Genomic DNA, 27,671 nt, shown 5'->3' with positions numbered 1-27,671 from the left:
TCCAACAGAATGGTTCTTTAATGTATTCTCTAGAGAATATCTGAGCTTCACAGTATGAAAATGTCCAAAAGCAGAAGTCCTCAATTTCTCTTAAGGAACAGGGAATCCACTGGGCCTCCCAATGACCACTTCAGCTGCTCACCCTCTTTAACCTTCCCAGTAGCAGGTACGACACAAAGAGGCTTCAGGCCCTGCAGAGAGAGTTCAGGTGCCTACAGGCGCAGCCGCTTGATATCTTCGCTACGGAAATCCATTCGGAGGGCAAGTACTTGGCGGACCTCCGCCGGAGTGAGGCGCCAAGTCAATGGGCCCGAGTTTGGTCCCCAGTAATCCAAGATCTCAGTCACCTAAAAAGGAAATAAGGAAAGTGAATTTTTTAAGAAGAAGAGAGAGGGCTCTGCCACCTGCTCCCCCCAAGCAGAGTGGCATGCTTCAGGTGGCACCAAATATAGCACTTGTGCCCTAGAAACCACCAACAGGTCAGAAGTTGGCCTCTATGAAAGGCTCGAAATAAAAAAGAATATGCACCCTGCATGTGCTCAGAATCACATGCTCTTCGACCGGTCTGAAAACCAGCAAGCATGTGATGCAGGAGGCCTTGGATGCAAAAGGCCCAAAGCCAGCATTTGGGACCTGAATGCTGCATCTGATCCCCTCCCTCAGCCAGACACTTGCAGAAAGCCAAAGCTGGCCTACCCTTTCCAGGTTAAGGATGGTTGCCATTTGGGAGAGTCGAGCAAATTTGTCACGGATGGTCCATGTGGTCACTGTAGTGAGATAGGCGATCAGCGATCGCAGCTCTTTGTCAAACTGCAGGCCGCCAAGCTGGGAAAATAGAAAGGCACTCCCCTCAGAGAATGTCCCACACTTCAAGGAGAGAAACTTGCCATGGGCACGCACAGCAGCTAGTCATCTTAGCAAATCAAGGCCCAAATGGCCACACTGAGTGCTCCACTTAGTTCTAACTGCAATGGCACACAAAAGCCTCCCTGTGTGGTTCTGCTCATCACGATATTTGCTTTAGTACTCAAACCATTTGAAACAGACTCTTGCAAGGACAAGAAGAAGGAAGCTGGGAACAGTGGCAGTCAAAGGGCTGTGAGATGGAGAAGTCATGGTGATGGGCAGTCCCCAGAATCTTGGCTCTCAGAGGGCTAGGAACTTGGTGATAATTTGAAACATGATATCATTAGAACCCCAAATCCATTAGTCCCACAAATGCTCTGGCCATCTTCTCCCCCCTCTCTGTCATGCTTAATGTCACACACAAAAGATGACTCAACAATTTCACGGAGACATTGTGCTCTCTGGCTGTGTATGACTTCTTCAAAGGAAGCTGTGATCAGTACTCAGCAGAAATTATGTTGGTTAAATAAAACTTTTAAAAATCCTCCACTCTTGTATGGGTTTTCTGGAGCACATTTTGGGAAAAGACAGAATTGGGAAGAAATGGCATGAGAATGAGCCCTAAACCACAGAGAGTGACAGGAAGCTGAGCAAGAAGTGAAGCCAGGGCCTACCCAGTTTCCATCCAAAACCAGTTCCAAATGATTTCTTACAAGTTCAATGGAAGCAGAAAGGGAAAGGCCTCATGATATGTTAGTGCTTGTGCAGCACAGAAATCACAGTCCTAAGCTGCTGCCTTTTCAGGGCCAGGTTTGCCTTATTATTGTTACGATTCTTCCTTTCTACCCTCATCAAAGCCACAAAGCTGTCTCAAAGATTAAGAACAAACATAGTACAGACACTTCCTATAACCTGTTAAAACCAAACAAAAGGCATCATTAAAACAAAGAAAATGCACAAGGGAAAACATAAAAACCACTAAAAACAGAGCAGGAAAGAGTCATCACTGAAGGAACAGAAAAAATAAAAACAAAAAAGTAATCACCCACTGGTAGTAGATGGCGACAGAAGGGGATTTGCTAAACTGGCATGACTCTCCCAGCCCTACGGGAGCCACGGTTGACATTGAGCATTTTCACAACTGAAGAGAAAGGGCCTAACTATTTCCCACCTGCTAGCTCTGTCCTGCTGCACAGAGATGGTGATCAGAGGCAGGAAAATTGACCCTCCCTCTCCTAGGATTCTGGGCACCAGAATAAAGCCAGCTTTGTCCATCGAAGAGCAATGGCTGAATGGTGGTTCCTAGAAATGATGGGAGGGCTCTGCAGGGGCAGGAACCACCCACTAGCTCTTTCTGACCCTCCTTACCCTGCTGAATGTAGACTTGAGAACCACTTTCTCCATCTCAACGGCAATGAGTGTGGTCATCAGGCTGGTCAAGCTGTCGTAGATCACTGGTGACAGTCCCAGCTGCAGATGGAGAAGAAGGCTTTGATTTGAAGATTATGTGGTGCAAAAGAGCAAGTAAGAATAACCCTGTCCCAGAAACAGGAACACTTAAGGGCTGGGATGCTATGATGCCCAAAGTGGCTACAGAAATGCATACAATCTGCTACCCAGGACAGTTTCTATGGCAAGAGAAGCCTAACCAAAGGGAGCATGAGTGGAGCATGGGGGTTGAGGCTGTGGAGCAGCAGTTCTATGGGTTGCAAGGGGAAGGCGGCCCATGGGCAGGAGACAGAAAAGGACAGGGGCAGACTGTCCCTAGCCAACATAGTTCCAAAGCCTGGCCTAGGTAGGTGAGACCAAAGAGGACAGGCCTCAAATAAAGGTGGCACTGCCTACTGAGCCGCCCCAAAGCCTTGGGCTGTCCCACAGGCCTGTTGAAGTCTCAGGTCTGACTCTGGTCTCGGGGAGACACTTTTACAAGCAGACAACTTGGAGCTCCACTTCCAGAGTGGCAAAAGGACTCCCAGAGGGAAACCAGGAGCTGTTGGATGAATGAATGACTCCTCCTCCTCAACTAGAATCCTTTAGCATGAAAGCAGCAGAGGGTGCCTGGTTTGTGCGGTGTCATTTATGCTGTGGCTGGCAGCAAGTGGGCTAGGTCTACCCTCTAGATCTCCCTGCCCAGTTCCAAAGGGGGAGAGTTCAATAGTCAAGTTCACCCTGCGTACAAGGACCAGCAAAAAAGGGCCCCTTCCCAAACAGCTCTGCCTCTTCTGCCCAGGGAAGCACAGGGAAAGTCACTGCAGAAGAGGCTCAGAGGGGCTGAGGCCTGTCCCTTCTCCCACCTGCAAAGTGCACTGTGAGCACCTTGTGAAGGAGGCCCAATGGAAGTGGTGGAGAGGAAGCACTTTGCATTGACCTGACTGGTTTTTCAGGGTCCCAAACACACCTTGAATTCTGTCATTTGTTGCTCCAAGTTAAGAATGAACTGCTGGACCCAGGGATCATTGGCTTCATAGTCGTTGAACTCTTCCTAAAACGGAAACAGAATGCAGATGCAGACATCACCGACTCCCACCAAGCCACTACATTGTCAGGCATTGTATTGCTTGATATGGTAGTTAGAGGGTTGGACTATGACCTCGGAGACCCAGGTTCAAATCCCTACTCTGCTGTGGAAGCTGGTTGGTTAACCTTGCAAGCCAGTAAAACAGATTAAGCCTGGGTGACCTTGGATCATCACACACTCTTAGTTTAACCTATGTCAAAGGGTAGTGTTAATGATACAAAATAAATAATTAGCGCCTGACTGACTATTATTGTTCCACTTTCAGGACTACCCATTTCCTTTGGCAGGCATCTGACGAAGAGAACTTGATTCTCGAAAGCTTATGCTACAATAAAATTGGTTAGTCTTAAAGGTGCTACTGGACTCTTTTTGATCATGTATTCAGTAACAGAAGGGACGAGACTGGCAATCTTTAGTTTAAAACAGGGGTCCCCTGGGCACTATGGTGCCAGTCAACAACTTTCCTGACACCCAAGTGGCTTCAGATTGGCCACTGGAGATTTGATTGGCTGTACAGATTTTTTAAAATATTGCTTTGACAACAGCTGCAATTACAGCACAAGGATCTTCACTGTGTGACTGGAAGTAAGCTGTAACAGGCATTTTGTGGCTTGCTCTGTCTCCTACAGAAGCCATTTTGTAGCTGCAATCACCACATGGTGGCAGCATTCCAAAGGTGCCCACAGGCAAAAAAATGTTTGCCCCCACCCCACCCCCGGTTTAAAGTGCTTTATATTACAGGAATTTAAGTGCTTTATAGTACAAGAATCCAATAGAAAGTTCACCAAACAGATGCTTAGAAGAAAAAGCCTGCTGGTTCCATGACACCATGCGTCGGTCTGTGTCACTCAGCTTGCCATTCAATCAGTCAGCCTTTGTTCTGATGTGGCACCTACTTGCTTGTTCCTCTCTCCCTTGCTTGCTCGTTCACCACCCCGTTTTGCCCCTCAACCTTTCATCAGTTGCTCAACATCCTGTAGCCTCTCAACCAGGGCATGTATAGGCCTTGCACCACTGTATATCTTCTGTATCTTTTTTAAAAATGGCACTCTGTTAGCTACCATGAGCTTTTGGGAAAGGCAAGGAGGGACATTCTAATAAATTATTAAAAAAGTAAAAGACACTGTTTGAGATATATTATGTTCTGAGGGGGATACCCATGAAGTTTCTGTAGCCCAAACACTGGTTGTTGCCAGCTCTTTATTACAAAGTGGCACGAACAAGGTCTCATAAGAAGTAATAAATTCACAGAGCAGCAGCCTGCCCAATCATTCTTGTGTGCTGGCATAAATCAGTGCATCGTTCGCATTGGGATTCCTGGCAACTATTCGCCTCTATCATTTCCCTTTTTGCAAAGGGAAATCTCAAACAAGCCCTTTAAAAACCAGCCATTCCCTTCTCACACTGGGTATTTCAGCATTCTTCCCACCTCTTTAATATAACTTAAGTTGAAAGACTGGATTTTTCTTTTTGGAAGAGCTCTACTTGATTTCATACTGAGCCACATTTGACTTTGGAGCTACCAGTTGCAGGCCCCTGCCCTAGGCACATAAACCATTACCTGCCTCATTCCACACTTTTCATGAGAAACAGTATCTTGTGCACCAAGAAAAGAATGCACACTGGCACACTGCCTTACAGTTTTAGGTGGTTTGGATTCCTCTGTAAGTTGCGTAGGTGCAAGGTGTGTGGTCCCACATCCCCTTCTCCATGCTATTCTGGAGAGCCAGGATAGCTAGTTTGGTGTAGTGGTTAAGAGCGTGGGACTCTAATCTGGACAACCGGGTTTGATTCCCTACTCTTCCACTTGAAGCCATCTGGGTGACCTTGGGTCAGTCACAGCGAATCTAGGAGCTCTCTCAGCCCCATCCACCTCACAGGGTGTTTGTTATTGTGGGGATAATGAGAACATACTTTGTAAACTGCTCTGAGTGGTGTTAAGTCATCTTATAAATCGAATGTTATTGTTATTATTATTATTCAAGTGCTTCTGAAGTGCAGGCGGCAGGACTTACCTCCTCGATGTTGTGGGAGACGGACAGGAAGAGATTGATCCAAGGTTTCACTTGCGGTTTGATAGCCGAGGTGGTGAGCTCATTTAGCCCTTCCTGGAGGCGAGAAGGGGAAAGTGAGAACAGGCCAGCCGTCCCAGGCAAAGGGCCACATGGAATCCAGGAGTCCTCTGGCTAAGTAAGAGCTGTGACCGAGGGACCTGGCGACATGTTACAATTCTGCTGCAACACAGACTTCTCTCTGTCAACACAAATGTCTGGCGTGAACAACCAAACTCAGAAGGTGCTCTTTGTGGAAGGCTTCCAACTGAAGCAGCAGCCTAGTGAAAAACGTGGGGAGTTCCCCTGCCATTGTAGCCTAGGAAGGACAGCCCCCTTTTCAAGAAACTCCAGAGGGAGGATGCCAACATACAGACTGTCCGAATGCAGGCCCTGACCTGGTCGGGTTGCCAGCCTCCAGGTGGGTCCTAACTAGAACAACACTGCCACCATGATTATCTAACTACACTGGTGAAATCATAAATTAGTCATAAAACTCATGAATCATATAATTCAATATTTCAAACATATACCAAATGAAACTGTGCCTCAGCACTGGCCCTGCTGGCTCCAAGGGGAAGCATTTGTTGGCCCTGCAATAATAAGAATTCACTTTGGCATGACGTATTTTGGACTTTTCCACTATTAATGACTGTATAACTTTGAAAACAGCAATTAGAAAAAGTTTTGTGGGGCAATGTGCACATTAAGAAATGTATACTCTACTGGAGCACTGTGCACTTTAAGAACTGTATTCTGATAGGATGATTTTTTTGATGTACCACCTGTTTATAGGTCTATGTGAAGATTCTTTGAGGGTACATTTGGCACCTACTTGCTTTATCTTGAATGATTCTTTAATGGTATATGTTTGAAATACTGAATTATATTTTTCATGAGTTTTATGACTAATTTATGATTTAACCAGTGTAGTCAGATAATCATGATGGCAGTGTTGTTCTAACTAGGATCCTATTCTGTGATTTTTAGTACTAGCCTCCAGGTAGGGGCTGGAGATTTCCTGCAGTAACAACAGAGGCCAGTTCCCTGGAGAAAATGGCTACTTTGGAAGGTGGACTCTGGCATTATATCCCTCTGAAGTCCCTTTCCTTCCAAAATCCCGTCCTCCAAAGACTCCACACCAAATCTCAAAGTATTTCAAAAGAGGGAGGTGGTACCCCTATGGCCTTTGGGATGGCATTGCCAAGGCCCTTGCTAGCACCCTTAAATCTAACCATTTGGCTCGAGCCAGGTGCTGAAGCTTGTCATCTGGGTACTACAGCCAGAGTGTAGCTCCAGTGCCTTCTTAGCCAGTGCACAGGCAGTTTCTCTGCCCAGAACAGATAACTCGCATGGCTTCCCTGAGGTCTGCATCTCACCCTGTCTCGGCCCATCTGCTTCCAGCACTGGCTTCCTTCTGCTTGCCTGCATTTTTTCAGAAGTGCTGCAGTTTCCATCCTGGTACCGCAGTCCTAGCTGAACATGTCACATCTGCTTTTGTGGGGGCAGCCCAGCATGCCAGCGTGAGATTGATCCATGGGAACTGGCCCCAGACAAGGAAGCTCTATTCAAATGCTATGAAGATGTAGCCAAAGGGCCTTTGGGCCATCTGAAATCTTAGTCTCTCTGAAAGACTTGGTCTAGGATGGCTTGGTGGAACATCATTTTAAGTGCAGCATTCTGGACTTCAGCTAAGGAGAGAAAATCAGTTGGGGAGATGGGAACTACTCCCCTTTAGACCCCGTCTGGGCTTTGCACACAAGGAGTACATGCACATTGTCACATGTGCAAGAGAGAGACAATGCATCAATGGGCACCATTCCACCCACCATAACTATAGGTTAGAATCATAGAATCATAGAGTTGGAAGGGGCCATACAGACCACCTAGTCCAACCCCCTGCCCAGTGCAGGATCAGCCTAAAGCATCTCTGACAAGTATTCCTCCAGCCTCTTCTTGAAAACTGCCAGTGAAGGGGAGCTCACCACCGCCCTAGGCAGCTGGTTCCACTTTTGAACTAGGTTGGGCAATGCTTGCTGAAATTTCAGAAGACAGAGAGAGGAGGGCCTAGTGAGGGCTGAACATGATAGTCCCTGCCCCTCCCCATGGTGACCTATGTAAATTTGCTCATTTGTGTAATGTATACAGGTGGCAAAACTCTGCTGGGTGCAGATTTTTTTATCTTTAGTATGAGGAATATCAAGCTTTTATAGGCTTTGGAGGACAGCCTGTCTAGGGCTTTGTCCAGTAGCAATGTTAGTGAAAGAACATTTCCTTTTAACCCTTTAATATTCAACAGCAAAGCAAACAGCCAGTTCTGGCTTTCCTCCACCTTACAAGAGCTGGATGGGATTCGGACCAGTCAGGGAAACATCACCTCTGTGTCTACTAGCAGCCCCGATTTCTAAGCAGCAACTTTGTTGTGTTTGTTGTTGAGGACAACTAGCCTCGAACTAGCATGGACAGCACTGGATTAAGAGATTCCTGGAGATCTGGCGGTGAAGCCTGCTGAGGGTGGAGTTTGGGAGAGAGAGGGAGCTCAGAGAGGATGTGATCCATAAAGTTCACCCTCTGAAGCTGCCATTTTTTCCAGGGAAACTGACCTCTGTAGTCTGGAGATAAGTTGTAATTCTAGAACTTCAGACCACACCTGAAGGTTGGCAACGCCCTGGAAGTACCTATTGTTTTGTAACTGATCCTTGCCCCCATGGCAGCTATTTTGAGGTGGTGCCTGTTACCCTGTCTCAAAATTTCACAAGCACTTGTGGGGCAAAAAGGTTGAAGACCCCCCTGGCCTAGATAGGCCCAGGCAGATCTTTGCTGCCATGATGCTTTGAAAAGAGAAAGTAGAAGCAGACCCTTTTTTGTGGGAAGCTAAAACCTTTACCTGTTGACACGTTCTGTGCCATCTGAGCATTCCTCTGTGCAGAATCTACAGAGAGGAGTGGTCTGTAGCTGCTGGCTTGCCTAGTAAAAGGCTGAGGCTGCTTCGCACATCTTCTGGCTCAAAACTACAAGAACAAAGCCAAGGCCAGAATCCTCAGCCACAGCCGCTCCCCTCATTCCAGGCTAAAGTCTCTCTTGACCACTACATTGCCTTGAGGCCCTTACTGCCAGTGCTTCAGCCTGCCCTCCCACCCTGGTCTGTAAAGCATCAGGTAGTCTGCAAGACAATGTTGGGTTCATTGCTCGGCTATCAGCAATGCTCAAGGACCACAAAGTTTACCTGCAGCAGGTCTCGAAACTTGTGGGAGACGGCAGCCATATCGGAGAGGCAGCTGTCAATCTTGGGCTGCGCTTGTTCACCCCCAAAGCCTTGCTGAAACAGCTTTGCACAGTCACTCTGCAGAGAAGCACAAATCCAGGGGCTGGAGTTATTGGAGAGCCAGTATGGTGCAGTGGTTAGATTGTCAGATGAGGATCTAGAAGACACAGGTTTGAATCCCCTCTCTGCTATGGAAGCTTGCTGTGTGGCCTTGGGCCAGTCACACACATTGTCAGCCTAATTTACCTCAAGAGATTGTTGTGTGGATAAAATGGCAGAGAGGAGAATGATGTAAGCTGTTTTGGATCCCCATTAGGGAGATGAAATGAAATGCTGCCCTCAAGTCATAATTGACTTATGGCGACCCCCTAGAGGGGTTTTCATGACAAGAGACTAACAGAGGTGGTTTGCCATTGCCTGCCTCTTCAGCCCCCGTCTTTGTTGGAGGTCTCCCATCTAATTACTAACCCAGGCTGACCCTGATTAGCTTCTGAGATCTGACAAGATCAGGTTCACCTGGGTATCCAGGTCAGGGTCATTAGGGAGACAGACAGGGTATAAATGTAGTGTGTGTATACATGTATGTACACTAGGTATTTAATCCAGCAGTTTATCTGAATAAACATTTTACTTCTCCATTTTTTTGGTCTGTGTTGTAGGTGCTGATACCCATGCTAAACTTTGGGGGTGGGCCAGCTTTGAAATATAAGGAAACAAAACAGTGTTCTTAATTTAGACTATGGAACACTGTTGCTTTTATTAGCAGGTAGGTGGATATTCTTCGGGCAACAAGAAAGCCTCTGTAAAGCTAGAGTATAAACAGTGATAGAAAAAGTGGCTGCTGATGGGGGAAGGTTCACACACCGTACCTCCAGAGTCTTCTTCAGGGTCATGATGTTTTCACTGCACACCTCCACATTGTTTAATGTCACCTTTAAAAAGAGAAAAGGAGAGAAAACATCAGAATATGCAGTTTTCCATCCTTGGTACATTCACAAAGAGTAACATCTACCCTGCAAGCAGCACAGGGCATAAAACCCCTCCTAAGACTTGCCGCCAGCAAGCTGAGGGCCAGGAGATCCATTCCAAATTGCCTAAACAGATGTTGCTTACTGGAAGAGAGTGGACTGGCCATGGAGATGCTAGCCTGGGGGCAGAAGTTCAGTGGGGGAGGTGCTGGGAGACCGTGCATGCGCGTGCACTTGTGTTTTTGCAGAGAGAAAAAAACACACAGAGAGAGGAAAAAATTAAGGGTGGAGAACAGGACTTGTATCAGCAGTTGTCTCTCTTCTTTCTTCCCCAGAGGTGGTGAAGAAGCCCATTATGCTAAAAAATAATGATCACCCAAGGCAAACTTCATTGTAGTGGTGGTTCAGCAATTATGAACGATTGGTTTAAATTTGGTTTAAACAGTGGAGGAGAGGCAGCCCTCCACATCTGAGGACTGCGACTTCAGGACACGAAAGCTCTGCTTGCTGAATGTGACTTGAAAATGCTTGGCTGGCTGACATGAGGGAATAGTGACATGTTACTATTACAGGGAAATGCAGAGCAATCTTGCTGCTGTACATACGGGAGAGGGAAAGGCACTCGCGCTCTCTTGGCATTTCCTAGTACAAAACCTCATGCTCTGCTTCTAGAGACCACAACCATCCTGGCTTCCAGGTAGAACCAACCCTTGTGCCAACCCTGCTATCATCCTGACATCATGGATTCTGGCCAATGAGTCCTTGCTCCTATTTCTCCCACCATGTCCTCAGCCCTGTGAAAAACATGCAGAATTGTGTGCCCACCAGAAAGGACTGCTTGGCCTCATCTGTGCTCTCGATGCCTTTGGTATCGAACTTGCCCTGCTGAAGGCTGCTGTGCACGAGGCTCACTGCGCTGGTCACACCCCTCTGGAAATCCTGGAAAGTGGTGGCTGGGAAGCCCATCTTCAGCTTGTTGCATAGAACCTCCCTGAGAAAGGCAGGAGACATCACCAGGATCAAGATTCTCTCCCTGCCCTGGGACAGTCAACCTCTCACTTTGGGATGACATGAACGGATGATGGAAGGAAGGGCAAGGGGGCTACATCAATGTCCTCCCAGGCATTAGATAAGGGGAAGGAGAAGAAATATATTATCTCTTGCAGCAATATTCACTCAGTGGCTTGGGACCCATATATGGCTCCTCTGACAGTTGTCCCCCAGAGTGACACCCGCCCATGTTTCTAGGAAGTAGGAAAAGCCCTTGCCTGGTGGGGAGTTGTGGCTGGCAGCTGCTTCCCACCTTGAAACAGCCAGTACCAGATGAAGGGGTAAAGATGTTTGCCTCCCTGAGGAGCAGGTTTCATGCCAGGGATGGAAGTAAAGGTGACTCCTTTGGTGGACGGTAATTGCAAACGTGGCTCTCCATAAGCCACAGAGTAAGTACCATTGATCTACTCAGAGGAGCATATGTGGTTCTCCCCTCTACCCTCACAACCATGTGGGGTAGGGCATTAACAAGACAAGAGATAATCTGTTATATACTGAAGCAAACCCACACACTTAATTATTTGGGGGTGTTGGTCCACAAGGGATTGAGCATGCTCATTTTTCACACAGGCTAAGCTGGGACACAAAGAAAGCGAGGTTGCCTGGGAGGCATGTGCCACTAGCACTCTCGCTTGCTTCTCTCCGTTCCCAACTCACATACCTGAAGTCTGACTCCAGCTCGGTGATGGAATGGTTGATCATGGCGCAAAGGCAGTCAATGCTGGAACTGGAGAGGGCCCTCCCAATGCATTTCTTCACTATATAGAAGACATCATCCACCATGCTGGAGGTCAGCTGGCCCTTCTCACATGTGTCCATAGCCACTGCCTGGGAGAAGAGTCAAAACAGCAATGACTCACCTCGGCTATGATTCACCATGGGCCATTTCCTGGCTTCAGAGACCCGACAGGTCATGTAGTGCCCAACAGACAGCCTCACCCACGGCCCACTCATGCTTCCATATCCTTTGATATCCCCCAAGAAAAGGGAATCTGTTGGGCATGGAGGGAAACTCCAAGGTGTCGTCCCCCCTGCCCGCAGCTGTACGTCTTCTGTGACATTCACGCTGCTGCAGAACTTGGGTAAGAAACCCACCAAGCCCTCAAATGCCAGACATTCCAAGTGCAGTTCCCCGTATCTCTTTCCACAGGGAGCTGCTCCAGTGCTAGGTGGCAATGCTCAGAATGCCCAATCCACTCCCCGTCATCTATGCCATGCTTAAGAAATGCTGAATGCATCTCAGAATTATTCCCCAGGCTGTAGAAAGAGGCTGCAACTCTAAGCAGCCATCCCCACCTTGTTAACCGTCTCTCTCATGAAATACTCTTCCATGGTGATATAGTAGCCAATCAGCTCCTGCATGGTGCGGCTCAGTAAGCAGTTGTTGAGCAGTTTGTCCAGGCACTTCTGGTGCTCTGTGGAATATAAAGGGAATGACAGCCACTGATTAAGAAATGGTGTCATTCATTGTGCGACCCATGCAGGCCCTTATGAGAAGTTCCTTGTCCAACTTTGTCCTCCTGTAATCAGCAACACATCTCAGTAGGGGTGTGTGTGTGTGTGTGGAGGGGGAGCTCAATGAAGAAACTGGCAGGAGGGTGACCAAAAAAGTAAAACAAAACTCAAAATCAAAATCCCATGCCAAATAAACTTAAGAACTGTGCTGCTGATTGTGTTAAAATTTGACCTGACCCCAAAAAGGATTTTTTCAGTGTGGACAGAGAAAAGTACTGAATAAAACATGGACTACACACAAAGCACTTAATATTTCGGCTGGAAGTGCACAAAAGTAAATTTGCAATATTCCTGGACTTGCATATTTTCAACCATCTCACTTCTTAATATCAGTACACAATTTACCTTCAAGCACCATCACCTTGCAGAACCTCAGTTCACAATGAAAAGTCAACCGTGACTTCAGGTCCACCTTGGGGAGGGCCCTTTCTCTTTCCCCAGGACGACACTGGTATCTTCTCCTTCACCACAGTTACAACCAGAATGTGCAAAGAGCCGAACGATGCCCCCACACCATACCCAACCAAGGAGTCCACGCTTACCCACCAGAGAAGGTCACTCCTCATTAGGGAGAGTATTAGGACCTTGTAGAAGCCTCTAGGACATTTATTTATTTTTATTTCAAATTTGTATTCCGCCTTCCCCGCAAGCGGGCTCAGGGCGGATAACAACATATTAAAAATACAATTAAAATACAAGTAAAAATGCATATTCATTAAAAACAACACATTTAAAACAAGATGGTGGACAGCCTTCACAGGGAGAGTTTGTTGCCAAGCAGGCCCCCTCCCCTGCTTTAAGGCCTGCCATGAACTGTGCTAAAGTTTCCTGCGTTGCTGTTTTACTGCTGCACCAAAGACTGCCCTGCACGTGTGTGTTCTGGTACACGTGTCAGTTTCCTCCCTGGGTGTCAGTTACCTTGCTGCTGGAATAGACTGTGTAGTTCCCTGACTCCATGTTTGGGTGACTGCACAAAGGACTCTCTTTCTGGGCAGCCCTGCCCTGACCTGTATCTGGATTTCCCAGTGTGTGTTTGGACTGTGTTACAAGTGTGCCCCGTGCCTGCATTGCCATCTGCCACGGACGGTGCCTGCTCCCTGCTTTGGACTGTGTTTTGTGTGCTGTTTCCCCTGCCTCCATGGAAGCCTGCCTCATATGGGCCCAAGCCGCTGCTAGCAGCCGGGCACCTGCCGGGGAAACCTCCAGCGAGCCTGGCTAGGCGCTCCCTGGTCAGTTCCCGCCTGGAGCCTCCCGCGAGCCGGTCGCCGAGCTTGCCCTCGCTACCGGGCAGCCTGCTATCCAGCCCCAGCTATGCCCAGCCGGCATCCATGTTCTCAGGCACCCAGAAGACCCAGGGAAGAAGACTGCTTTGAGAAGCCATTTCGGCGAAGCGGGCACACCACGTCCGCAGCGAGAGTACCTCGCCCCGCTCTGCATATCTTAGGAGCCGCCCCGGAGAAGGAACTAAGTGCCGACCATCCCAAGCACTTAGAGAATGCATCTCAAAGAAACCTCCGCATCCCAGAGCTGATGACATCAGGACAAGCCCTGTCCGCTGGAACATCCTTTCAGCCCACTCGGATTTCCCCCACCCTCTTTTGTCCCCTCTTCCTGAGGTGTCACTTATCGCAATCAGATTACCAAAGTGGCCCATCCAAGCCATTCAGTAGCCTATTAGAACCCTTGTTTTAATCTGTGAGAACCACCAAGTACAGCACCAGCCCCAGGGTACATTTTGGGGTATTTAAGCTGGTCTCCCAGACCACTCGGTGCTCAGGCCATTCCCTATCCAGACCTCCTTGCTGTCCGTCTGTGGTCCCAGTGCTGGCATTGGGCCACCCTCGCTGCTGTGTCTCTGCTTCGCTCCAGGATAAGTGAGTATTTCCCCTATCATCGTTGGGAACCAGCTAATGCGAACGTCTCTGTATTTCATACCCTGTATTTCTTAGGTCTTGTGTGTTCTCTGTATGCTTGTGCAAGTTTAGGCTTACGCCACACTAAATACACGTGTTTGGAACCTATTTGTAGTCTGCCTCTTTTTCACTAGAGTGTCTGGGATCGGGACCTCCGTAGACATAGGTTAAGATCCGCGCTTATTTTAAGTTACAGACTGCTACAGCTAATTCCCCATTATAATAAAGAGCAGTTCTGGTAACAAGTTTTATACACCCCTTTTTTCCAGGCCGGCGGAGGCCCAGCTTCAGCCATATGCCTGGCAGAACAACTCTATCTTGCAGGCCAGGCGAAAAGATAGTAAGTCCTGCTGAGCCCTGATTTCAGCAGACAGAGCATTCCACCAGGTGGGAGCCAGGACCGAAAAGGCCCTGGCTCTAGTCGAGGCTAGGCGGGCCTCCTTGGGGCCAGGGACCACCAACAGCTGTTTGTCCCCTGATCGGAGTGTCCTCTGGGGAATATATGAGGAGAGACGGTCCCGTAGATACGCTGGTCCCAGTCCGCACAGGGCCTTATAGGTCAATACCAGAACCTTGAATCTGATCCGGTACTCCACTGGCAACCAATGCAACTCACGTAAGAATGGTGTTATATGCACCTTATTTGGCACTCTCGTAATAACACGCGCCACTGCATTTTGTACCAGCTGTAATCTCCAGGTCAGGCTCAAGGGCAGCCCCGCGTAGAGAGAGTTACAGTAATCTAGCCTAGAGATGATCGTTGCTTGGATCACTGTAGTTAAGTCACGGGTTGACAGGTAAGGGACAAGTTTTAGACTACAACTGGGTATCTTCAAATTATTTGGGTCACTCTTTAATGTTTTGCCATGTGACTTTCCAATACTGACCACTTCTTGCTCATGACAAGAACCTGAATAGCAGCATTCTCCCCCAAAAGTACCAAAGACTAGTAATTTCTTGGAGAATCCTCTCTTACAGAATCTACGACCTCTCCATATGACCATCTGACTGCAGCTAATAGGCATCCTGGTAGTTTTGCTTACAACAAAGTAAGAAGAGAATACAAATTCTAGTGTATGGTGAAATAGCCCCGCCAAAATGTCATCTGCTGCCAGAGATTATTTCCTAAGGCAAAAGTCTAATATCCAACCGACCCAGCTCCTGCTTTTTAGGTCTCTGTGACTTTTGTCAGGATAATTTGCAGTAGATGAGGAAAAATACTTGGCTCTTACAAAAAAAGGGCAAAAAAGAAATGTTCAGAATAAAGGCCGGAAGTAACGTCTTAAGAGCAGGTTGCTACACGGATTAGAATACAGGAAGCTGCCTTATATTGAATAGGACCATGCGTCCATCAAAGTCAGTACTGTCTATTCATTCTGGCAGTGGCTCTCTAGGGACTCAGGCAGAAGACTTTCACATTACCTGGTTCTTTTACCTGGGAACTTCTGCAAGCAGCTTCTTTGTCACTGGACTGCAGTTCCTTCCCTCTAGAGGAACTGACAGATAGAACAGTCTTGTCCAGTGAAATAGACTTGCAGGAGCGGACTCCTTAACTGTTAAGCCAGGGGTCACCAAACTTTTTAAAGCTTTTGGGCACCTTAGGAATTCTGAGGCAGAGAGGTGGAGGCAACCACAAAATGGCTGCCACAGGAGGCAAAATCAACAACAAAATGGCTGCCACAGGAGGAGGAGGAGGAACCACATACACACAGGACACCTAAGTACAGGGTAGAAGTGAGGTATTTTAAAAAATACTGCAAAAGAGGAGTGAGAGAGTGGGTAAAACCAACACTGTGACAGGAGCTACTGCTAACATAATTTTAATCTGCGAAGCGAACCAAATCTTCAAAGGCCAATCAGAAGACCTGCTGGGCAAGAGCCCCATACACATTCTAAAAACACTTGGTGCGTGCCAGGAAAGGTGTCGGTGGGCACCTGGCGGCCTCTGTATCATGCCATTAAAAGGTACGCCAAATTCACAACTTGTGGCAAATGTTTGAGGTTTTTACCTTGCTTTACCTCCTCTGAGGCCGAGGAATCTCCCACTTCAAAATCAGAGACAATACGGCGCTTAATGAACCTGAGGTACAATTCACTTCGAGCGTTCATCAGGGTGACTTCTGTTAAAATTGGGTCGAGTTCTCTGCAGGAAGCCAAGTAAGTGTTACCAGCACAGCCACGGAAGGAGAACAGCATTTCTGTACAAACTGTCTGGCAAAATAAAGCCTATGCAAAACTTCTGGGCCACTTATAAGAATCACAAGATCTCAACCTCTCACATGAAAATGACATCCCTAAACTTCATGTTTGCAAAGTCAGATTTTTAAAATGGACTATGATGTGTTCAAAAGACCGCTCCTGGACTCTGTTGTTACAATTCACCATCCCACTCCTTTTCTTATAATAGTGCTAATATTACAATATAATAGTGCTACAGTATGGCCACAACAGAAACACAATGTCAAGGGAAGACCACTGAGTTGGTGCCAGTGTTGGGTAAGCCATCTACAGTCATCCTCAAGTATTCTCAGCATCTGCAAGTCAACTGTCGGCAAAATAAGCTTCAATCAATCAGCATTCCAATCGATAAGTATTTCAAGCTTTGCAGGCAATACACTTATCCTTTAAGGCACGTTTCCTACAATTTTGTCAAGAAAAACTTCCCCCTTCCCACCTCTGTCAGAGATCATGCTGGACAGCAAAGTATAAGGGCAGCATTATTACCTCCTGGGAAAGGGCCCTGAATGAGTTTCATACAAATGGGCCTGTCTGCCTCAGAGCCTGTGCAAGATTTAGAGCAGAAGCGAACTGCAGTAGCTCCTTAAAAACCAACAAGTTTTACAGGATATTTCAAGAGTCAAGCTCCCTTGTCAGATAATTGACTCTCAAAAGCTTTTACCCTGGAAATCTTGTCAGCATTAATAGGCTATTGGATTTGAATCTTGCTCTTCGAATGCAGTGCAGACACACACAGAGCTACCTACCTGAATCTGTGAATTATTTAGTAACAGGACATGCAGCTGAAAGAGAGAAGGACAGAAAAAATTATCAACGTACCTTGGCTCAATTTTTTCACCAGCTGAACTCCTCATCATGCTGTTCTGAACCTGTTGAAACTGCAAGCAGAAAAGAAAGAGAAGTGCCAGAAAATAAATCTTGCCATTAAAAAAGTGTAAAATCCCATTAGAGTTTAGTAGTACCTTTAAGACTAACTATATTGTAGCATAAGCTTTTGAGAGCCACAGCTCTCTTCATCAGATGCAACTCTCGAAAGCTTATGCTACAATAAAGTTGGTTAGTCTTAAAGATGCTACTGGACTCTGCAATTTTGCTACTGCAGACTAACATGCCTAACTCCGCTGAATCTATAACCAGGACTCATTTTGAGGGGGAACGTGCAGGAACGCAGTTCCGGTAGTTCTCCAAAAAGGTCATATGTCAGGTGGCCCCGCCCAACTGATTTTGGGCCTGTTTCGGCCTGGATCGGGGGCCCAAAATGGTCAGGATTGAGCCTCTAACTGGGGACCATTTTGGGCCCAATTTCGGCCTTGAATGGCCAGGATTGGGTTCAAAACAGCCAGGATAGGTGATGTCAGGGGGTGCAGCATATGCAAATCAGTTATGCTAATGACAGACTTCTGGTGATGGCAAGGGGCGTGGCATATGCAAATGAGTGGTGCTAATGAGTTCCTGCAGCTCTTTCTACGAAATGACCCATCTATGACCATTAAAGAGAAATGGTCTAAGAGCCCAGAATGAGAAGCAAAATGGCACCCTCTGTGACAGAGCAGTACAGTACTGGAAGATACTATTCACAGAGGCTGGAGAATCTCCTGCCACAGAGACAAGGGCCGGAGTGGCTATCCAGGCAGAAGAGCAAAAGGCTGGACTTGATTCACTGATGGATCCCTTCCTTCTTCAGGATTTTACTGGGATGTTCTTCAGCCACTAACCACCCAAGATCACACCAGGTCTTTCGGCAATCTCCTGCTCTGTTAGCCACAGGATGGAAATGGGGAACAAAGGATCTGAGCCCAGCAACACACAAGGAGACACATATGGTCTGTCCTCAGCCAGCCTCCTGAAAGCATCAACCCCAGACTCCCCCCGCCACAAAGGGGTCTTATCAACCCTGCAAATCAAAGGAAAGCATCACAGAATCTGACTGCGGTAATTTCCTGCATTTCTTGCTCAGCCCACACTGACGATCCCATCACCTGTTTGTGATAGTCTCTCTGCTGGATAAATTTGTCCACGACCGTCTCTACTTGCTGGTCACATTCTACTTGCAAGTGTTTGATCAAGGTGTACAGCCTGCCTGGCCCATAGTAAGTCTCCACAATGGGTTGATGGGACTCCACAATACGTGCGATTCCTGTAATAAAGCACAGTACCACAGGCTATATTCAGTCCTGGGACAGGGATCTGGAACCAAACCTCCGGGCCAGATATTGACCTCAAACGTTTTGCATCCTTCCTCTCTTTCCAAGGTTATGCAATGCTCCTATTTAACTGGTGCCGTTCCTAAAGCTACTCTTCAAGAACCACATGGCCAGGGAGGGTCTATCATATTTACCTGGACCTCTCCAGGAACTTCCTTTCAGCATGGGGAAATATGATCAAATAAAGGGACAGCCCCGGGAACTCTGACCCTTCTTCTCTGACACAACAGGAGGGGCAAACCAGACCTAAGAAGAGCCGGTCAAAAGGGATGAGCGGAATAAAAACTCGCCACAACTACTGCTCCAAAGCCATCATTGAGACCGTGCACACTTACCCAAACAAGCACTTTTTCCTTCTGACAGCATGATCTGTGGATAACTCTTTCCCAATTTGGGAGACACTGAACCAAAGGCCACGAGAGACATGCCAATAATGCTTGAGATGTAAATGTTATCTTTCCCCCCATCTCAGAACAGAATCGGTGTTTGGGGGACACAGCCACAATGGCAAAGGTCTAACCAGGGTAATTATTAGTGGGAATCATTGCAATTCCAACCATGCAATGAGAAGAGTTTGCTGCCTCACCCCTATTTTGGGCAGGGAGGAACAGGGGATTCGCCAGGTGGCGTCAGATAATGAGGCTACGAATGGTGAAGGAAACCTCAGACATCCATGTAGTATAAGCATGCAGGGCTCAGTTGCTGGGGAAGGAGCAGGAACAGAGCAGGCATCCTGTGCTATCTTAGGGAAATAGCAGGTTAGTGACTTTTGAGAGGACTGAGGGAAATATCCCACGAGACAAACGAACTCTCTTTCAATAGAAAAGAACAACAGTCCAGTATCACCTATGAGACTAACAACATTTGTGGTAGTGTATGAATTTTTGTGAGTCACAGCTCACTTCTTCAGATACCTTCAGGGTAACATAGTTCTTTTAGTCCATACTGTAAATATTCATAATTTGTTAGATTTCTTTTCCTTACCTACAAAATCAATAAGAATGAAACTTTCTAAGGAAAAGACAATAAACTTACTACTTTCGTTGTGAAACAAAAGTGGTTTGGATCACTCCGGGGAAGTAGTCGAAATTACCTGAGATTCCTATTCTACCTCCTACTGAAATTGCAGCACATCACTCAGCATGGTTATTGATTAACATTGCCTCACTGACCACCGGTAACTCAAGCCAGAACAAAATTGACTTGGCCGCTGCTACTGGAAGTGTGACGAGAGATGGTGAGAAGCATCGAAAGCGCCTGGTTGTCACATCTGGATGCCAAAAAGACACATCTAACTATGAAGTTGTTGATATATAGGCAAAAAAAAAAGTGGGGGTGGATGGTGAAGAATGTGTGGACTTAGCCAGGCACACGAAGAGCAAGCCATGCCCTAGCGGCACTGCCTGTACCTCAGGCATCCTGTGTAACCTTAATGGCAGATAACCAGTCCAGCAGGCCAAGCAAAATGGTCTGGCAAGCTGCTGTTCAGCTTACATCTGGGGGGGGGGTCACCTAGCCTTGAATTAGGTGATTACCTTCAAAGAGGAGGGTCAGCGTGTCTGCAAAGATAACAGCAGCCCTGCGGTCACTCATGTCTGTCTTCATCACCAATTGCAGGTTCTCCTCTGCCTTATCAGACACCTGAAGAAGAGGGGGAAGGTATATGGCCTGCTTTGTTCCTGCGCAGCCCTAACCCGCAGCCATGCCCATCCCACTTTCCCCACAGGAGATTGCTCTCCTCTTACGGTATGCCCATATAACCAGGAAGGCAAGTCAGGAAACCTGGCACAGGATAATAGCTAGAGGCAGATAGAAAACAAGTGTCCCATACTGCAACCTAGAATGACTCCATAGAGAAGGTTCTGGGGGGAAACAACTTTCCCCCTCTGCCTTCCCTAAGCAGGTCATTTGCATAGCCCCAGTTCTGGGAGACAGAGCTGGTCAGCAAAGGGGTTGCAGGAGAACTGGGCCGTTTCCAGACAGCTTACCTGCACCTGGGACGTCGCACCATGTTGCGGGGAAAACATGATATTTCACGTTTTCCCCGCAACGTGGTGCAACATCCCGGGTGCAGGTAAGCCGTCTGGAAATGGCCCTTGTGTGGTGTAGTGGTTGGAGTATCTGACTGGGACCAGGAAAACCCAGGTTCAAATACACAGTCAGCCGTGGAAGGTCTGAGCAATCTCTGAGAACAATCCAGAGCATGCAAGTCTATTATTCCATTGTACATAAAGACACCTGGATGGGGAAAGGGGGGTGGCTTTGTACAAAAAATTGTTTTAAAAGTAAAGTTAGCGAACTAAAATATGTTTCAGCAATTACCGAAAGAGGTGGACCAAAATAGTCCTTGCCTTTAAAAGATACTGGCCCCTCAACTTCCCTGCACCAACTCAAGGGGCAAAAAAGGGCAGCACCAGGGGGCAGCCAGGGCAGTGGACTCTGTTCAGCTCCCGAGGCTATGCCGCTGAACTGCTAGAACAGGAACAGCGCAGCTTAGCCATGCCGCAACAAAAAAGCTCAGAATGACTTCCAGCTGGGGAGAAAGCCACTGCTGCTGGTAGAACTGGTAGACTCAGCCTGCGAACCGTGCTGCTTCCAAGTACCTGTTTACAGAGGTAATCTGAGAAGTTGCTCAGTCCTTCTTCATGCAAGCCCAGCAGGGGGAAGATCTTGAAGAAGCGTTCCACCTGGGGCAGGTCTCCCTGCCTTGTGGCTTCGTCAAATTTCTCGGTCACAATTGCTTTCAGACGCTGTTCAGCCTCCTGCAGGAGCTTCAAGTTGGCATCAATTATACTGCCTGTCCAAACACAAGAGCCTGTCTCAGTGCCATGTCAGTCCCTCAACTCTCAAAGCAGGTTGAAAAATTAAAGCATTTTTTCCTGCTTTTACTAAAAACCATGTGGATATGGGCTCTCGAGAGTGTGAAAAGAGACTATGAGCTGATGGAGATGTATTTCCTCTCCCTCTAATGCAAAGCTCAACTAAGATGTCTAGATTTTTTAGTACAACTGAGAGAGAGAGAGAGAGAAAGAGAGAAAGAGAGAGAGAGAATGAATGAATGCGACATCTCTCAGGCCTACAAGCAGCTCTTAAGACGGCATCCCTGAGAATCAGCAATGCTTTATTCTGCTTAGAGAGTGGTCACGATCTCAATAAAGGAAAACAATCCTTCAGTCAGGGTTTACAGCTCACAACAGGTTTAGTGTGCTACAGATAAATATGCAGGAGGAATTTTGAGAGCAGTGAGCTGATGAATGTGAACCTGGGGGAAAATGTGGGTTCTAATTCTGACTCTGCTATGAAGCTCTCTGGCTGGCTGGGTGTGGTTGTGAGATATCTCCCAGACAGTCCTTGAAAGCAGAGCGAATAAATAAGTTAGTAAATAAAATTAGGTACCCTCTCGGCCTTGCCTGCTGAGTTCAATGACTGACTTGTCCAATGAAAGATAGCGATGGATATGAGCAGCTGCTTGCTCGTAATCTTCATTCCTTAAAGCCGTCTGGACTCCATCCATGCAGAACTTCAGGTCCAAAATGTCATCTGCTCTCTGGATAGCCTGATAGAGGCGGTTCTTCAAAAAGAATTAAATCAAGTGCTTAACTCCACCTTAAAGGCTCTACTAACAAGAGGGGTGTCTGGTGGTAAGAAAGAAGCAGAAGAGGCTGATGTGGGTTGGGCGGGTAACAAAGCTGTACTCAATTGCATTTGATTTGTAGATGGTCCACACTAAACTCACAGGATGTAACTTATCAGAGCAGAAGACTGTTCCTAACGTTTTGCAAAAACAGGAGTGCCAACAAGACCTTTCTCCCCAGAACTCACTTTGCCTAATAACTTTGCAGACATATTTGCAATAATTGGGATAAATCAGTGGACTTCTTGAAATTTCAGAGCAGGGCCTGTCTTGAAACTGCACAGAAGTCATCATTAAAAGTCAGCATAAGTACATGAGAGGAGGATAAAGAGGTCTGACCTCCACAAAGGAGATCAAAGAAATACCGATGAGGGAGGAAGGAGGCAGGCTGAGTGGAACACTGTGATTCTCTTTCTGCTGCCTCTTGTACCGCCGGTTTGCAGACCAATTATAATTAAAGAGCCAAGCTATGTCAAAATTTAGATTAAGCAATGAATAGAGAACCATAACTGACACATCCTACTATATAAAAGGCTGTGTTCCAGACAACCCACTTCCTACCCTGGTGTGCCTCCTGACGGTGCTGCCATGGAGGGAAGCCCAGAAGAGGCAGCCCGCCCCTCCGAGTGTCAATGTCTGCCCCTCACCTTCACCCGGCCAGGATCAGTCACAGAGGAGGAGGCAATTCCTGCCCCCCTTCACCCTGCCAGAATTAGGTGTGGAGCAGGTTGCAATGCCTGCCCCTCTTTACCCAGCCGGGATCAGGTGTGGAGTAGGACGCAATGCTTGCCCCCCTCCCCTTCACCTGGCTGGAATCAGGCGTAAAGCAGGAAGCAATGTCCGCCCACCCTTCACCCGGACGGGATCAGGAGCGGAGCAGGAGGCAATGCCTGCCCCCCCTTCACCCAGCCAGAATCAGATGCAGAGCAGGAGGCAACACTTGCCCCTGCCTTCACCCAGCCGGGATCAGTCACAGAGCAGGAGCAATGCCCACCTGCCTGCGCTCCCCTTTATAGAGCCCATTGTATTTTTCCCACAATGGGCTTTGTTACTAATTGATTAATAATCTATGAAGTTTCTGTGGCCCAAACACTGGTTGTTGTAATTCTTTGATCAGAAGCGGCACACATGAGATCTTACCATAACTAATAACACCATAACTTACACAATGCACGATTGTTTTGGAATGCTGGCATAAACCCATGTGTGGCTGAAATCCTGACATCTGTTCACTTCTATCCTTTCCTTTCTGGAAAGAATCTCTAAGAAGTCTTTGCTTCACATTCTGGTTGTTGTAGGATCCCACCTACCCCTTCAATATACCTTAAAAGATTTTGTTTTAGTTTTTTAAAGAGATGTGTTCAGTTCTGCACTAAGCCACATTTCACTCTTATGTCCTATACCACTCAGAGATAACCCCTTAACACACAGATTGTCGCTTGTAATGCCTGATCCACCTGATTGCAGCTATAACAGACCCCCCCCCCTCCACACACACACACACATGCACCTTTTGTATTTCAACATCCCAAATTCTTGCTTTGTCTGGTTACCTTGGCAAGATCAAGCTGCCGGACTTTGCTGCTGACGTTCTCTGCCAGATTGCAGGTGAAGGTGATTGTTCCAGCTAACTGCTTAGCGTCTCCTTCTATCAGCTGCAAGTTGGGACTGGAACACGAAAGGCAGGCGAGAGTGGGTAGCATATTGGGGAAGGGGGAAAATAATGATAAACAAGCGCAAATTCAATTTGGCAGCCTTCCAGTTCTATATGTGCCAGCCCTCTCTGGGACTTGTTATGTGTTACTAACCCAATGCGATGAAGGGCAACCATCTTGCTCTCGACACTACTTTGTTGGTCCAATAGCATTTCAAGCTCTTCCTCCACTGCTTTCTGGAGAGAAAAAAAGAATTGGAAATTTAATCAGTTGCCAAATTATATAAATTCCAGAACCCAATGGGATAACCACAGAAGACTCTGTATTAGCTAACAGCTCCTGAAGAGTGGGACACACTACTGCCCCAGGAAGCTTATTTAGCTTCCCCCTTGGTGGTGTTGATATGATCTGCTTGGCTTTTTTATTAGATCTGGAATCCCTGTTTATCTGCTAAAGTTACTGGCTCTATTTTTAATCTTTGGATATTTAGTTCCATTCTATTTAAGGGATGAGGGAGAAAAGTAAATGGGCAGGGGAAGAGAAACAAGGCAGTTTTTCTGCTATTGTGGTTTAAAGAGATGTTCTTTGAACGTGGGTATTTTGATATGGGTGGTGGTTGTAAAAGACTACCCAGAAATTAAAACTGGTTCAGAATTTAGCAACCTGATTATTGTCAAGAGCTAGCCAAGGGAAAACATCTGACCTATTTTAATATAGATACAATAGCTACTGGATTGTTTCTGAGTTCAATTAAAGGTGATGGTTTTGATCTTTAAAGCCCTTCACAGCCTAGACCGACATATCTAAAGGTCAGTATCTATGCATATGTCCCCATGCAGCCACTTTAGTCTTCAGGTTGATGATTACTCCCATTTTAGCTCACTCTACATTATTAATTAATTTATTTAATTTATACCCCACCTTTCTTCCCAACGGGGACCCAAAGCAGCTGACATTGCTCTCATCTCCTCCATTTTATCTTCATGCCAACTCTGTGAAGTAGTGTAACTAGCCCAATGTTATGAAAGTCCAGTAGCATCTTAAAGACAGTAATTTATTCTATTAGTATGGGGATTCAAACCTGGGTCTCTAACCAAGGGGTCACCAACCTTTTTGAACCAATGGGTATCTTTGGAATTCTGACACAAGATGATGGGCGCAACCACAAAATGGCTACCATGAGAGGTGGAGCCACATGCAAAGGAAGCCCAAGTACAGGGTACAAAAGGACTGATTTTTAAAAAATACCCTGAAAGGAGTGTGAGAGAGAAAAAACCCAACCCAGTGTCAGTAGCTACAACTGATATTATTATTTTATTTTGCACAGCCAATGAGAAGCCCTTCTGAGCAGAAGCCCTACCTGGCTCCACCAACTTTCTAAGAACACTTCTTGGGTCCCAGGAAAGGTGTCAGCAGGAACCATGGAGACACTGTAACCAGAGCTTTTTTTCTGGGAAAAGAGGTGGTGGAACTCTCAAGAGGGAAATGAGGGAGAAACACATGGGCCCCCTTACAAAACGGCCATTTCCTCCAGGGGAACTGATCTCCGTCTGGAGATCAGGGGGCGGGGCCACTGGACACTAGAGGTACCGGAACTCCATTCCACTGTGTTCCCGCCAGAAAAAAGCCCTGACTGTAACACTGGCTCTACTAGAGGCTGTGGTTTCTTCTACAGTAGCTCCTGCTAACAGCTACGATGGCCCTTTTGAACCTATTCTTGTGGATGCGGCCAGGAGAAAAACAGCTGAGCGCACTGTCTAGAGGACTCGTCCTCCAGTCGTTAAACCCTTTTCACATCACTCCCTGAATTAACATCTCATATAAGGCATGCTCAGACACCAATGGCACAAGCCCATTACTTCTTCACTCAAGGAGTCATGAAATTGTGTCGGAAAGAGAACTGGACAGATTCATCAAACAAAAAATCCATCAATGTTTACTAGCTGATATAATTAAAAGAAATCTCCATGGCCAGAGACAGGGGACATCAGAATAGCAGCTCTAGGGCTAGAGGTAACCTGTTGCCCCTGTGCTGGACCTGATGGGCTAAAGGACTGATTTACGAGAGCACTTTTTATATTCTTTATCTAAGAAAATGATAGTCTAGCAACTGTGTTGCTTGAGCGGTTTTCTCAGGGGACTGATGCATGTTGAGGGCAGCTCAGTGGTAGAGCTTCTGTATAGTCCATGCAACAGCCCTAGTTCAGTCTCTGGCATGTCAGAAGTCGGAAAACCTCCTCACCCAGAGGCAGTAAACCTCTGTATACCAGTGCTACGAGGATATCTCAGATCTCTGTGTTTTATTTGTTACCTCTGCAGGGCTACTAGTTGGCCACTGCGTAAGGTTGCACTAGATCGACCACTGATCAGACCTAGTGCAGCACCTCTTATGTTCAACCACACTGGCTTCCTTTCAGGAACATGGAGGCGACATATGTGGCAGAAGGGATGCCTTGGTCCTCTGATGGGAGTGCAGCAGCTTTTCTTCCCCTGATGCTGCTATTGTGCAACTGTTGAAAGGATCAGGAGAACAATGCTGGCCCGACACATCCAGGAGCCTCTTCTCTCCCACATGAAATGAATGCATGAAGCTGAGCTAGACTAATCATAGATTCATAAGGTTGGAAGGGACCTCCAGTCCAACCTCTGGCACAATGCAGGAAATTCACAACTACCTCCCCTCACCCGCAATGACCCCTACTCCATGCCCAGAAGATGGCAAAACATCTTGGGGCCATGGATAATGATCTACCAAAGTCAGAAGTGTCAATTCTGACCGGAAGCCTCTTTCAGAAAGTAGGTCTTTCACATCACCTACTATCTGACCCTTTCTCGGTGATGATGTCCGAGATTGTACCTGGGACCTTGTGCGTGCCAAGTGGATGCTCTACTGCTCATCTCTGGCAGTGGCTTTCTAGGGTCACAAACAGAAGTGTCCTGTGCACCTACAGGACCTACCTACCTGTGATCCTTGAACAGGACATAGCAGGGACTGAAAGGAGGTGCTCTACGGCTGAGCCTCAGCCCTGCCTGAAATCCAGGCTAAACCTTTCTGAGGTCAGGACTTACTGAAAAGAAAGCATGCCTAGGATGCCTAGACTCCGAGTGACTTCTATCGCAGAGGCAAGAGTTTTATTTGCTGGCCTCCTACTTGCATGCTTGGGCTGCAGTGCAGTGTACACCTCCTTGGAAGCAAGGTCCAGTGATCTAAATTACTGCTGACACACCTGCAGAACTGGGATGTGCCCCACTAATAGTGCAATCCTATGAAGCCCTGCCTTGTACTCTCAGACCCTTGGGTCCATGAAGACCCTTGGGTCCTTGTCTACCTGCCTTGGAAACAGCACTCCTGGATCTCAGGTGGAGGGCGGTTTTCACATCATCTCCCACCTAATGCTTTTAACTGGCAATGACGGGGATGAGTGAGATTGAGCCTAGGGCCTTCTGCAAACGAGATGCTCTGCTGCTGAAACACAGCCCTGCAAAGGAGCAATTGAGTTAGTCTGTTCCTGATTCTTTTCATGGGAGGTGCCGGGGACTGAATCTGGGATCTTGTGCATGCAAGATCCCAGCCACAGACCCACCACCCCTGCAAGTCAGCGACAGCGTCAAGGGATTGCCGCACCTCTTCCGCGCACAGGCGGCTGTAGGCTGCCTCCAGGTCGGGCAGGTCAGTGAGCGCGCGGATCTCCTCCATAGGCAACGCTGAGGAGGACCCGCCGGAGCGAGCCAAAGACGGAGCGGCAGGCGCCGCCATCTTAGCACATCACATCCGGGCCCTTGGATTTGAAGGCAAAAGAGGCGGTGCCCTAAG

At 47.3% G+C, this 27,671-nt stretch overlaps 1 protein-coding gene across 1 annotated transcript; it reads right to left on the bottom strand.

Moving 5' to 3' along the window:
- Positions 1–27,638, bottom strand: COG4 (component of oligomeric golgi complex 4). The gene is made up of 19 exons (XM_055000913.1): positions 27,483–27,638; positions 24,011–24,093; positions 23,756–23,870; positions 21,965–22,139; positions 21,172–21,365; positions 20,104–20,209; positions 18,344–18,501; positions 17,184–17,242; positions 16,136–16,269; positions 11,995–12,113; positions 11,360–11,526; positions 10,474–10,639; positions 9,550–9,612; positions 8,642–8,758; positions 5,380–5,472; positions 3,245–3,328; positions 2,215–2,316; positions 697–825; positions 1–347 (listed from the first exon to the last, which is right to left on the bottom strand). Exons 1-19 carry the CDS (start codon positions 27,612–27,614, stop codon positions 213–215), a joined length of 2,331 nt encoding a protein of 776 aa, XP_054856888.1. The 5' UTR covers positions 27,615–27,638; the 3' UTR covers positions 1–212.
- Positions 27,639–27,671: the final 33 nt, after the last annotated feature.

Source organism: Eublepharis macularius, chromosome 16 (genome assembly GCF_028583425.1).
Source record: "Eublepharis macularius isolate TG4126 chromosome 16, MPM_Emac_v1.0, whole genome shotgun sequence".
NCBI lineage: Eukaryota > Metazoa > Chordata > Lepidosauria > Squamata > Eublepharidae > Eublepharis > Eublepharis macularius.
Note: the sequence above shows the minus strand (reverse complement) of the source record. Positions and strands in the feature narration are given on the sequence as shown.

Coding starts and splice junctions, on each gene's coding strand:
- COG4 (XM_055000913.1), bottom strand. CDS start 27,614: ATGGCGGCGCCTGCCGCTCCGTCTTTGGCTCGCTCCGGCGGGTCCTCC. Junction 17,243..18,343: donor AGAGAGACTATCACAAACAG/GTGATGGGATCG, acceptor TTCTGCTTGCAG/TTTCAACAGGTTCAGAACAG. Junction 10,640..11,359: donor GAGCTGGAGTCAGACTTCAG/GTATGTGAGTTG, acceptor TGCCTTTCTCAG/GGAGGTTCTATGCAACAAGC.